General features: G+C 50.0%; 1 protein-coding gene across 1 annotated transcript in view; it reads right to left on the reverse strand.

Annotated features, from left to right (window-relative positions):
- The window catches only part of LOC146865547 (baculoviral IAP repeat-containing protein 1-like), a 932,191-nt gene that overhangs the window by 276,583 nt on the left and 641,123 nt on the right, over positions 1-14,485 (reverse strand). The window contains exon 6 of the mRNA XM_085632362.1: positions 1,129-3,279. Coding sequence (XP_085488488.1) covers positions 1,129-3,279 — 2,151 coding nt within the window. The remainder of the gene's footprint in view (positions 1-1,128; positions 3,280-14,485) is intronic.

The following is a 14,485-nucleotide window of genomic DNA, read 5'->3' on the forward strand; positions in this document are numbered from 1 at the left end:
AATGCATGAGGAAGAGGCTGGTGCTCCAAGAGTGAAAACAGAGTGGAGGGGACAGCAGGTCACCATCCACCTTATGGTCCTCCAGGGACCCAATCATCAAGTACCTTGTCACCTGTTCTTCCAAGTGCAGTCCAAATCCTGAGGACGGCAGGGAAGGCCCTGTTCATAGAGCAACACTACACAACACACTTGTGATTCAGGTCAAAGCAAGGTGTCGAACGAGGACTGTAGTGTACCACCTTGGCTTCATTTAGGATAAAGCAAACACAAGGAGATGATAGACGGAGTGCTGAAACTTTTCAGACACTCATTCCCAGTCACAGATCTGGGTTGAACCCATCATCATTCTTTAGCTCACTTTGCCACCTCAGTTCAGAACCAATGGCTGATTTCCTACCTCACTAATACACCCACTAATGTGTCAAAATGGAGACCTGAAGGTTTCAGAAACTGCCTCTTGCAAAGCGCCCGAGGGTTCCATCTTGTCCCCCTCATCTTCAATCTACCAATGAAACCCCCTGGAGCCCAACTTGCATCATTAGCACTAACAACACACAATTCTATATAAAAATCGTCACCACTCACGACATATCAGCTCAGAAAGTGCCACTCATCCAGATTTGGATGTACTGTGCCTATCTTAAAAGCACCCCAACTAAGACAGTATTTCTTCTGTTTGCCAATATTACCAGATTTTCACAAACTCTAATTTTGTCCCATTCCTAAACTGTAGGGCAGGCTTGGCATGTCTCCTGCGTCTCCACCTAAAAAAATCACCAATTATGTAATTTATGATGTCATTAGTGATGCTCTGTGTATTCATAACACGTTCTTTGAGGGAGTAAAGGATGTCTATTTCTCTTTACAAGTGCTTTTTTGGCTTTGGAGATTTCGCACTATTTATTTAATCTCCCTTCAGGCTTACGATTTCATAGAAGCTATTTATGTATATATGTATGTTCTTTTTTCTTTTGCTGTTAATGATATTGTTTGTCTCTGCCTTTAAACTGCCTCACTCTTCCCTTGACTACTAGGAAGGTCTTCAAATGGTGAGTGAGAGTGGGGGAGAAGGAACGGGGCATAAACATCTGACATCAAATGAATGAAATAAGCGCACAAATGGAGTACCTGGGATGTGTGCATCCTGCTTGCTGTGAATAAGAAGAGATTCCATTGACGTCATCGAGAGGATGGTGTTCTGCTCCTCATTGTTTAGTTGAGAACTCTGAATGTGGCATTTGATGAAGGAGTCCCGGAAGTGCTCAATCGCTGATTTGATACTTTCTACAAATCCACAGGTCTGACACAGGTGGAGCTCTATGTGCCGTGCAGCCGCGAGCAATACTTCGAGATTCCTACAGTCTCTTTCTGAAAATGGCTTCTGCTGAGTTGCTTTAATTGTCATGAGCTTTACTTGATAGCCATGAGCAGAGAGAAAGGCTCTGGCAAAGGAGTCCTTAATTCCAACCTTGCTTTTGAGAAATGGACTAAACTGATCTATCTGCTCGGTTAGACGTTTGAGGTTCTGTAACAATTCAGTACCAAGATCCAATCCCATAGAGTAATCTGACCCAATAGTTTGGGGTTCCAGTTTTGGAAAACATCCTGTCATAGAAGCGATATCTAACACTGGTTCTAGGGAATAATCGTCCAAATTAACGTCGATGCTGCTCAGCAATGTCAGGCTTTCTGGATGTTTTTCTATGAATCTAAGTATGGACTTGCTGTCATCAAAAGAGAAGGTTGGATGAAATGAGAGAGTTTTCCCTTTGAGGAATTGTAGTATGGTGGTGACCACACTTGATCCATCGGTGTGTGATTCATATGCATTCAGGGCAAAGGAGAGCAACACCTTTAATAGATACATTTGACGCATGGCTGGGGCAAATGTTTGGCTCAGAAGCATAGTTAGAGTTCGTTGCGCGATTGCAAGCTGAGGATGAGGCTGCAACTGTTCTTGATCCCATGACGAAGTCCTCAAGGCTGCCTTGTTGTCCATTAAGTTTAATAGGTGGGATAGGATTTTAGGGGTCGCCTTAGAAGGAATGCAGGTAGCATAGGTTATCAGGAAGTAATAGCGTCCCAATATTTTCAGAAATGTGTTTATCTGCCGTAGGTAATGAAATCCTTTCTCCAAGAGTTCCTGCTCTTCCGATTCAAGGAGTTCACACATCCTAACCGCAGCAAGGAACTCTTGGAATGAAGAGTTATAGAAGCTGTAGACCGGGCGAAGCCTTTGGGCAGTGAATTTATTTAACAGACCGATCCTGAGGGCATCGTCACCATTGACACCAGCCTCAGAGAGGTCTTCATCACTGAAATCAAAGCGAGCCTTAAAAACGCCTTCTAGAGCTAGATCGCCACATACGGCAATCACACCCTTCGCCGTTTGTCTTTCTGCAGAGAGTTTGAATGTACTGTACATCAGGTATGATTGGAAGATATGGGATTCTCTGAATATTCTAGTTCCTGGGTATTGAACCCAAGAAGCACAGTGTGCAACTGCACAAAGAGGAGTGGCAAAAGCTGCTTGCATGGTTGTAGATGTTGCTAATTCCTGACTAAATGCACGCACCAGTTTTAAATTGTGTGAAAATACATTTTTTAGCATATACACCGTACTGTACACAGGAAACTTCAGGAAGTTCAGCACTGTATTTGCATTCTTCCTCACACTGCCACTGCAGCTGCTGCATGCTGCAAGAAAAACACATACTTTGTTTATGTGGTTTTTGTGAATTATTTCTTCTATAATTTCTGGAAGTGATTCTCTCTCTCCATAATCATCAAAAAGAAATAAAACCTGGTTCTTTAGGCACCGGATAATTTCCTTCAGGCTGGCTTCTGTCAGTGCTCCTATGGACTTTAGCAGCTGTTTATTGATCATGTCAGACAGACTGTGCTCCCTTCCTGTGGAGCTAAGGGAGAGGTAGAACACAAGCCTGAACCTGTTTAACATGGGACAGCTTCCGGAGGCCCAGAGAATTGCAATCTTCCTTAGGAGAGCGGTCTTCCCGCTGCCTGCTGCACCTTCAATCATAGTGATGGATTCCAGCTCTGGGAGGACCTCTGGGAAGGTAAGCCGCTTGATACGCTGATAGCTGGTGTCTTTAGCGACAATAACCTGATCTCCAAAGAGCGTTGTCAAATCGATCGCAACAGAAGTAGAATCTCCAAAGGATGAGATTTTACTAAACGAAGCATCCCCATACGCTCGGGTCAGCAGCCCATGCAGGTTTCGCACATCTTCTGACCAATGCTCAGTGTCAAGTGGCGTACCTGTAAAGCAAAAAATAAAAATAAAATAAAATAATATGATAAAGACGAAGTGAGAATGAGTAAAACATACATGAACTTTTTAACGACTGAACTTGTATTGCATGAAGGTCAGCTGAACAAAGACAAGCCATGCTGGAGAGAAACCTGGAAATATACATATTAAAAAGCATGCATGAAAATTACATGATAGTAAACTTTACGGCTGTCAATAGATGAGGAATCAGACCCTGTGCCTCATGGGAACAGTCCAGCCCGAACTGCCAAGCCATGTCTTCCCTGGACCGGAATCAAGCATCCTAGGACGGGTTTCTGGCTATCAGCCGTCATCAGCCAGGATAGCTTGACTCCAGTGGCGTAGTGAGCACGGGTCCCACGTCTGGGAATACACATCCCACTTAGGGCGAAAAGCGTTACAACAAACAATTGATGGACGGAATGCTGACAATGCAGACATTCTCCCCCAGTCAAGAGATCTGGGTTAAATCCATCGTTCTTTTGACGTGGGACCCGTGCTCACTACGCCACTGGAGTCAAGCTATCCTGGCTGATGACGGCTGATAGCCAGAAACCGGTCCTAGGATGCTTGATTCCGGTCCAGGGAAGACATGGCTTGGCAGTTCGGGCTGGACTGTTCCCATGAGGCACAGGGTCCAGACTGATTTGCATATGGCCATGTCTAAACTGGGGTGGTGTAGTGGGCAAAAGAACGATGGATTTAACCCAGATCTCTTGACTGGGGGAGAATGTCTGCATTGTCAGCATTCCGTCCATCAATTGTTTGTTGTAACGCTTTTCGCCCTAAGTGGGATGGGTATTCCCAGACGTGGGACCCGTGCTCACTACGCCACTGGAGTCAAGCTATCCTGGCTGATGACGGCTGATAGCCAGAAACCGGTCCTAGGATGCTTGATTCCGGTCCAGGGAAGACATGGCTTGGCAGTTCGGGCTGGACTGTTCCCATGAGGCACAGGGTCAAGACTGATTTGCATATGGCCATGTCTAAACTGGGGTGGTGTAGTCGGCAAAAGAACGATGGATTTAACCCAGATCTCTTGACTGGGGGAGAATGTCTGCATTGTCAGCATTCCGTCCATCAATTGTTTGTTGTAACGCTTTTCGCCCTAAGTGGGATGGGTATTCCCAGACGTGGGACTCGTGCTCACTACGCCACTGGAGTCAAGCTATCCTGGCTGATGACGGCTGATAGCCAGAAACCGGTCCTAGGATGCTTGATTCCGGTCCAGGGAAGACATGGCTTGGCAGTTCGGGCTGGACTGTTCCCATGAGGCACAGGGTCAAGACTGATTTGCATATGGCCATGTCTAAACTGGGGTGGTGTAGTGGGCAAAAGAACGATGGATTTAACCCAGATCTCTTGACTGGGGGAGAATGTCTGCATTGTCAGCATTCCGTCCATCAATTGTTAGTTGTAACGCTTTTCGCCCTAAGTGGGATGGGTATTCCCAGACGTGGGACCCGTGCTCACTACGCCACTGGAGTCAAGCTATCCTAGCTGATGACGGCTGATAGCCAGAAACCGGTCCTAGGATGCTTGATTCCGGTCCAGGGAAGACATGGCTTGGCAGTTCGGGCTGGACTGTTCCCATGAGGCACAGGGTCAAGACTGATTTGCATATGGCCATGTCTAAACTGGGGTGGTGTAGTGGGCAAAAGAACGATGGATTTAACCTAGATCTCTTGACTGGGGGAGAATGTCTGCATTGTCAGCATTCCGTCCATCAATTGTTTGTTGTAACGCTTTTCGCCCTAAGTGGGATGGGTATTCCCAGACGTGGGACCCGTGCTCACTACGCCACTGGAGTCAAGCTATCCTGGCTGATGACGGCTGATAGCCAGAAACCGGTCCTAGGATGCTTGATTCCGGTCCAGGGAAGACATGGCTTGGCAGTTCGGGCTGGACTGTTCCCATGAGGCACAGGGTCAAGACTGATTTGCATATGGCCATGTTTAAACTGGGGTGGTGTAGTGGGCAAAAGAACGATGGATTTAACCCAGATCTCTTGACTGGGGGAGAATGTCTGCATTGTCAGCATTCCGTCCATCAATTGTTTGTTGTAACGCTTTTCGCCCTCAGTGGGATGGGTATTCCCAGACGTGGGACCCGCGCTCACTACGCCACTGGAGTCAAGCTATCCTGGCTGATGACGGCTGATAGCCAGAAACCGGTCCTAGGATGCTTGATTCCGGTCCAGGGAAGACATGGCTTGGCAGTTCGGGCTGGACTGTTCCCATGAGGCACAGGGTCAAGACTGATTTGCATATGGCCATGTCTAAACTGGGGTGGTGTAGTCGGCAAAAGAACGATGGATTTAACCCAGATCTCTTGACTGGGGGAGAATGTCTGCATTGTCAGCATTCCGTCCATCAATTGTTTGTTGTAACGCTTTTCGCCCTAAGTGGGATGGGTATTCCCAGACGTGGGACTCGTGCTCACTACGCCACTGGAGTCAAGCTATCCTGGCTGATGACGGCTGATAGCCAGAAACCGGTCCTAGGATGCTTGATTCCGGTCCAGGGAAGACATGGCTTGGCAGTTCGGGCTGGACTGTTCCCATGAGGCACAGGGTCAAGACTGATTTGCATATGGCCATGTCTAAACTGGGGTGGTGTAGTGGGCAAAAGAATGATGGATTTAACCCAGATCTCTTGACTGGGGGAGAATGTCTGCATTGTCAGCATTCCGTCCATCAATTGTTTGTTGTAACGCTTTTCGCCCTAAGTGGGATGGGTATTCCCAGACGTGGGACCCGTGCTCACTACGCCACTGGAGTCAAGCTATCCTAGCTGATGACGGCTGATAGCCAGAAACCGGTCCTAGGATGCTTGATTCCGGTCCAGGGAAGACATGGCTTGGCAGTTCGGGCTGGACTGTTCCCATGAGGCACAGGGTCAAGACTGATTTGCATATGGCCATGTCTAAACTGGGGTGGTGTAGTGGGCAAAAGAACGATGGATTTAACCCAGATCTCTTGACTGGGGGAGAATGTCTGCATTGTCAGCATTCCGTCCATCAATTGTTTGTTGTAACGCTTTTCGCCCTAAGTGGGATAGGTATTCCCAGACATGGGACCCGTGCTCACTACGCCACTGGAGTCAAGCTATCCTGGCTGATGACGGCTGATAGCCAGAAACCGGTCCTAGGATGCTTGATTCCGGTCCAGGGAAGACATGGCTTGGCAGTTCGGGCTGGACTGTTCCCATGAGGCACAGGGTCAAGACTGATTTGCATATGGCCATGTCTAAACTGGGGTGGTGTAGTGGGCAAAAGAAAGATGGATTTAACCCAGATCTCTTGACTGGGGGAGAATGTCTGCATTGTCAGCATTCCGTCCATCAATTGTTTGTTGTAACGCTTTTCGCCCTAAGTGGGATGGGTATTCCCAGACGTGGGACCCGTGCTCACTACGCCACTGGAGTCAAGCTATCCTGGCTGATGACGGCTGATAGCCAGAAACCGGTCCTAGGATGCTTGATTCCGGTCCAGGGAAGACATGGCTTGGCAGTTCGGGCTGGACTGTTCCCATGAGGCACAGGGTCAAGACTGATTTGCATATGGCCATGTCTAAACTGGGGTGGTGTAGTGGGCAAAAGAACGATGGATTTAACCCAGATCTCTTGACTGGGGGAGAATGTCTGCATTGTCAGCATTCCGTCCATCAATTGTTTGTTGTAACGCTTTTCGCCCTAAGTGGGATGGGTATTCCCAGACGTGGGACCCGTGCTCACTACGCCACTGGAGTCAAGCTATCCTGGCTGATGACGGCTGATAGCCAGAAACCGGTCCTAGGATGCTTGATTCCGGTCCAGGGAAGACATGGCTTGGCAGTTCGGGCTGGACTGTTCCCATGAGGCACAGGGTCAAGACTGATTTGCATATGGCCATGTCTAAACTGGGGTGGTGTAGTGGGCAAAAGAACGATGGATTTAACCCAGATCTCTTGACTGGGGGAGAATGTCTGCATTGTCAGCATTCCGTCCATCAATTGTTTGTTGTAACGCTTTTCGCCCTAAGTGGGATGGGTATTCCCAGACGTGGGACTCGTGCTCACTACGCCACTGGAGTCAAGCTATCCTGGCTGATGACGGCTGATAGCCAGAAACCGGTCCTAGGATGCTTGATTCCGGTCCAGGGAAGACATGGCTTGGCAGTTCGGGCTGGACTGTTCCCATGAGGCACAGGGTCCAGACTGATTTGCATATGGCCATGTCTAAACTGGGGTGGTGTAGTGGGCAAAAGAACGATGGATTTAACCCAGATCTCTTGACTGGGGGAGAATGTCTGCATTGTCAGCATTCCGTCCATCAATTGTTTGTTGTAACGCTTTTCGCCCTAAGTGGGATGGGTATTCCCAGACGTGGGACCCGTGCTCACTACGCCACTGGAGTCAAGCTATCCTGGCTGATGACGGCTGATAGCCAGAAACCGGTCCTAGGATGCTTGATTCCGGTCCAGGGAAGACATGGCTTGGCAGTTCGGGCTGGACTGTTCCCATGAGGCACAGGGTCAAGACTGATTTGCATATGGCCATGTCTAAACTGGGGTGGTGTAGTGGGCAAAAGAACGATGGATTTAACCCAGATCTCTTGACTGGGGGAGAATGTCTGCATTGTCAGCATTCCGTCCATCAATTGTTTGTTGTAACGCTTTTCGCCCTAAGTGGGATGGGTATTCCCAGACGTGGGACCCGTGCTCACTACGCCACTGGAGTCAAGCTATCCTGGCTGATGACGGCTGATAGCCAGAAACCGGTCCTAGGATGCTTGATTCCGGTCCAGGGAAGACATGGCTTGGCAGTTCGGGCTGGACTGTTCCCATGAGGCACAAGGTCAAGACTGATTTGCATATGGCCATGTCTAAACTGGGGTGGTGTAGTCGGCAAAAGAACGATGGATTTAACCCAGATCTCTTGACTGGGGGAGAATGTCTGCATTGTCAGCATTCCGTCCATCAATTGTTTGTTGTAACGCTTTTCGCCCTAAGTGGGATGGGTATTCCCAGACGTGGGACTCGTGCTCACTACGCCACTGGAGTCAAGCTATCCTGGCTGATGACGGCTGATAGCCAGAAACCGGTCCTAGGATGCTTGATTCCGGTCCAGGGAAGTCATGGCTTGGCAGTTCGGGCTGGACTGTTCCCATGAGGCACAGGGTCAAGACTGATTTGCATATGGCCATTCCTAAACTGGGGTGGTGTAGTGGGCAAAAGAACGATGGATTTAACCCAGATCTCTTGACTGGGGGAGAATGTCTGCATTGTCAGCAATCCGTCCATCAATTGTTTGTTGTAACGCTTTTCGCCCTAAGTGGGATGGGTATTCCCAGACGTGGGACCCGTGCTCACTACGCCACTGGAGTCAAGGTATCCTAGCTGATGACGGCTGATAGCCAGAAACCGGTCCTAGGATGCTTGATTCCGGTCCAGGGAAGACATGGCTTGGCAGTTCGGGCTGGACTGTTCCCATGAGGCACAGGGTCAAGACTGATTTGCATATGGCCATGTCTAAACTGGGGTGGTGTAGTGGGCAAAAGAACGATGGATTTAACCCAGATCTCTTGACTGGGGGAGAATGTCTGCATTGTCAGCATTCCGTCCATCAATTGTTTGTTGTAACGCTTTTCGCCCTAAGTGGGATGGGTATTCCCAGACGTGGGACCCGTGCTCACTACGCCACTGGAGTCAAGCTATCCTGGCTGATGACGGCTGATAGCCAGAAACCGGTCCTAGGATGCTTGATTCCGGTCCAGGGAAGACATGGCTTGGCAGTTCGGGCTGGACTGTTCCCATGAGGCACAGGGTCAAGACTGATTTGCATATGGCCATGTCTAAACTGGGGTGGTGTAGTGGGCAAAAGAACGATGGATTTAACCCAGATCTCTTGACTGGGGGAGAATGTCTGCATTGTCAGCATTCCGTCCATCAATTGTTTGTTGTAACGCTTTTCGCCCTCAGTGGGATGGGTATTCCCAGACGTGGGACCCGTGCTCACTACGCCACTGGAGTCAAGCTATCCTGGCTGATGACGGCTGATAGCCAGAAACCGGTCCTAGGATGCTTGATTCCGGTCCAGGGAAGACATGGCTTGGCAGTTCGGGCTGGACTGTTCCCATGAGGCACAGGGTCAAGACTGATTTGCATATGGCCATGTCTAAACTTGGGTGGTGTAGTGGGCAAAAGAACGATGGATTTAACCCAGATCTCTTGACTGGGGGAGAATGTCTGCATTGTCAACATTCCGTCCATCAATTGTTTGTTGTAACGCTTTTCGCCCTAAGTGGGATGGGTATTCCCAGACGTGGGACCCGTGCTCACTACGCCACTGGAGTCAAGCTATCCTGGCTGATGACGGCTGATAGCCAGAAACCGGTCCTAGGATGCTTGATTCCGGTCCAGGGAAGACATGGCTTGGCAGTTCGGGCTGGACTGTTCCCATGAGGCACAGGGTCAAGACTGATTTGCATATGGCCATGTCTAAACTGGGGTGGTGTAGTGGGCAAAAGAACGATGGATTTAACCCAGATCTCTTGACTGGGGGAGAATGTCTGCATTGTCAGCATTCCGTCCATCAATTGTTTGTTGTAACGCTTTTCGCCCTAAGTGGGATGGGTATTCCCAGACGTGGGACTCGTGCTCACTACGCCACTGGAGTCAAGCTATCCTGGCTGATGACGGCTGATAGCCAGAAACCGGTCCTAGGATGCTTGATTCCGGTCCAGGGAAGACATGGCTTGGCAGTTCGGGCTGGACTGTTCCCATGAGGCACAGGGTCCAGACTGATTTGCATATGGCCATGTCTAAACTGGGGTGGTGTAGTGGGCAAAAGAACGATGGATTTAACCCAGATCTCTTGACTGGGGGAGAATGTCTGCATTGTCAGCATTCCGTCCATCAATTGTTTGTTGTAACGCTTTTCGCCCTAAGTGGGATGGGTATTCCCAGACGTGGGACTCGTGCTCACTACGCCACTGGAGTCAAGCTATCCTGGCTGATGACGGCTGATAGCCAGAAACCGGTCCTAGGATGCTTGATTCCGGTCCAGGGAAGACATGGCTTGGCAGTTCGGGCTGGACTGTTCCCATGAAGCACAGGGTCAAGACTGATTTGCATATGGCCATGTCTAAACTTGGGTGGTGTAGTGGGCAAAAGAACGATGGATTTAACCCAGATCTCTTGACTGGGGGAGAATGTCTGCATTGTCAACATTCCGTCCATCAATTGTTTGTTGTAACGCTTTTCGCCCTAAGTGGGATGGGTATTCCCAGACGTGGGACCCGTGCTCACTACGCCACTGGAGTCAAGCTATCCTGGCTGATGACGGCTGATAGCCAGAAACCGGTCCTAGGATGCTTGATTCCGGTCCAGGGAAGACATGGCTTGGCAGTTCGGGCTGGACTGTTCCCATGAGGCACAGGGTCAAGACTGATTTGCATATGGCCATGTCTAAACTGGGGTGGTGTAGTGGGCAAAAGAACGATGGATTTAACCCAGATCTCTTGACTGGGGGAGAATGTCTGCATTGTCAGCATTCCGTCCATCAATTGTTTGTTGTAACGCTTTTCGCCCTAAGTGGGATGGGTATTCCCAGACGTGGGACTCGTGCTCACTACGCCACTGGAGTCAAGCTATCCTGGCTGATGACGGCTGATAGCCAGAAACCGGTCCTAGGATGCTTGATTCCGGTCCAGGGAAGACATGGCTTGGCAGTTCGGGCTGGACTGTTCCCATGAGGCACAGGGTCCAGACTGATTTGCATATGGCCATGTCTAAACTGGGGTGGTGTAGTGGGCAAAAGAACGATGGATTTAACCCAGATCTCTTGACTGGGGGAGAATGTCTGCATTGTCAGCATTCCGTCCATCAATTGTTTGTTGTAACGCTTTTCGCCCTAAGTGGGATGGGTATTCCCAGACGTGGGACTCGTGCTCACTACGCCACTGGAGTCAAGCTATCCTGGCTGATGACGGCTGATAGCCAGAAACCGGTCCTAGGATGCTTGATTCCGGTCCAGGGAAGACATGGCTTGGCAGTTCGGGCTGGACTGTTCCCATGAAGCACAGGGTCAAGACTGATTTGCATATGGCCATGTCTAAACTGGGGTGGTGTAGTCGGCAAAAGAACAATGGATTTAACCCAGATCTCTTGACTGGGGGAGAATGTCTGCATTGTCAGCATTCCGTCCATCAATTGTTTGTTGTAACGCTTTTCGCCCTAAGTGGGATGGGTATTCCCAGACGTGGGACTCGTGCTCACTACGCCACTGGAGTCAAGCTATCCTGGCTGATGACGGCTGATAGCCAGAAACCGGTCCTAGGATGCTTGATTCCGGTCCAGGGAAGACATGGCTTGGCAGTTCGGGCTGGACTGTTCCCATGAGGCACAGGGTCAAGACTGATTTGCATATGGCCATGTCTAAACTGGGGTGGTGTAGTCGGCAAAAGAACAATGGATTTAACCCAGATCTCTTGACTGGGGGAGAATGTCTGCATTGTCAGCATTCCGTCCATCAATTGTTTGTTGTAACGCTTTTCGCCCTAAGTGGGATGGGTATTCCCAGACGTGGGACTCGTGCTCACTACGCCACTGGAGTCAAGCTATCCTGGCTGATGACGGCTGATAGCCAGAAACCGGTCCTAGGATGCTTGATTCCGGTCCAGGGAAGACATGGCTTGGCAGTTCGGGCTGGACTGTTCCCATGAGGCACAGGGTCAAGACTGATTTGCATATGGCCATGTCTAAACTGGGGTGGTGTAGTGGGCAAAAGAACGATGGATTTAACCCAGATCTCTTGACTGGGGGAGAATGTCTGCATTGTCAGCATTCCGTCCATCAATTGTTTGTTGTAACGCTTTTCGCCCTAAGTGGGATGGGTATTCCCAGACGTGGGACCCGTGCTCACTACGCCACTGGAGTCAAGCTATCCTGGCTGATGACGGCTGATAGCCAGAAACCGGTCCTAGGATGCTTGATTCCGGTCCAGGGAAGACATGGCTTGGCAGTTCGGGCTGGACTGTTCCCATGAGGCACAGGGTCAAGACTGATTTGCATATGGCCATGTCTAAACTGGGGTGGTGTAGTGGGCAAAAGAACGATGGATTTAACCCAGATCTCTTGACTGGGGGAGAATGTCTGCATTGTCAGCATTCCGTCCATCAATTGTTTGTTGTAACGCTTTTCGCCCTAAGTGGGATGGGTATTCCCAGACATGGGACCCGTGCTCACTACGCCACTGGAGTCAAGCTATCCTGGCTGATGACGGCTGATAGCCAGAAACCGGTCCTAGGATGCTTGATTCCGGTCCAGGGAAGACATGGCTTGGCAGTTCGGGCTGGACTGTTCCCATGAGGCACAGGGTCAAGACTGATTTGCATATGGGCATGTCTAAACTGGGGTGGTGTAGTCGGCAAAAGAACGATGGATTTAACCCAGATCTCTTGACTGGGGGAGAATGTCTGCATTGTCAGCATTCCGTCCATCAATTGTTTGTTGTAACGCTTTTCGCCCTAAGTGGGATGGGTATTCCCAGACGTGGGACTCGTGCTCACTACGCCACTGGAGTCAAGCTATCCTGGCTGATGACGGCTGAAAGCCAGAAACCGGTCCTTGGATGCTTGATTCCGGTCCAGGGAAGACATGGCTTGGCAGTTCGGGCTGGACTGTTCCCATGAGGCACAGGGTCAAGACTGATTTGCATATGGCCATGTCTAAACTGGGGTGGTGTAGTGGGCAAAAGAACGATGGATTTAACCCAGATCTCTTGACTGGGGGAGAATGTCTGCATTGTCAGCATTCCGTCCATCAATTGTTTGTTGTAACGCTTTTCGCCCTAAGTGGGATGGGTATTCCCAGACGTGGGACCCGTGCTCACTACGCCACTGGAGTCAAGCTATCCTGGCTGATGACGGCTGATAGCCAGAAACCGGTCCTAGGATGCTTGATTCCGGTCCAGGGAAGACATGGCTTGGCAGTTCGGGCTGGACTGTTCCCATGAGGCACAGGGTCAAGACTGATTTGCATATGGCCATGTCTAAACTGGGGTGGTGTAGTGGGCAAAAGAATGATGGATTTAACCCAGATCTCTTGACTGGGGGAGAATGTCTGCATTGTCAGCATTCCGTCCATCAATTGTTTGTTGTAACGCTTTTCGCCCTAAGTGGGATGGGTATTCCCAGACGTGGGACCCGTGCTCACTACGCCACAGGAGTCAAGCTATCCTGGCTGATGACGGCTGATAGCCAGAAACCGGTCCTAGGATGCTTGATTCCGGTCCAGGGAAGACATGGCTTGGCAGTTCGGGCTGGACTGTTCCCATGAGGCACAGGGTCAAGACTGATTTGCATATGGCCATGTCTAAACTGGGGAGTGTAGTGGGCAAAAGAACGATGGATTTAACCCAGATCTCTTGACTGGGGGAGAATGTCTGCATTGTCAGCATTCCGTCCATCAATTGTTTGTTGTAACGCTTTTCGCCCTAAGTGGGATGGGTATTCCCAGACGTGGGACCCGTGCTCACTACGCCACTGGAGTCAAGCTATCCTGGCTGATGACGGCTGATAGCCAGAAACCGGTCCTAGGATGCTTGATTCCGGTCCAGGGAAGACATGGCTTGGCAGTTCGGGCTGGACTGTTCCCATGAGGCACAGGGTCAAGACTGATTTGCATATGGCCATGTCTAAACTGGGGTTGTGTAGTGGGCAAAAGAACAATGGATTTAACCCAGATCTCTTGACTGGGGGAGAATGTCTGCATTGTCAGCATTCCGTCCATCAATTGTTTGTTGTAACGCTTTTCGCCCTAAGTGGGATGGGTATTCCCAGACGTGGGACCCGTGCTCACTACGCCACTGGAGTCAAGCTATCCTGGCTGATGACGGCTGATAGCCAGAAACCGGTCCTAGGATGCTTGATTCCGGTCCAGGGAAGACATGGCTTGGCAGTTCGGGCTGGACTGTTCCCATGAGGCACAGGGTCAAGACTGATTTGCATATGGCCATGTCTAAACTGGGGTGGTATAGTGGGCAAAAGAACGATGGATTTAACCCAGATCTCTTGACTGGGGGAGAATGTCTGCATTGTCAGCATTCCGTCCATCAATTGTTTGTTGTAACGCTTTTCGCCCTAAGTGGGATGGGTATTCCCAGACGTGGGACCCGTGCTCACTACGCTACTGGAGTCAGGCTATCCTGGCTGA

This window comes from Triturus cristatus, chromosome 2_1 (assembly GCF_964204655.1).
Source record: "Triturus cristatus chromosome 2_1, aTriCri1.1, whole genome shotgun sequence".
NCBI lineage: Eukaryota > Metazoa > Chordata > Amphibia > Caudata > Salamandridae > Triturus > Triturus cristatus.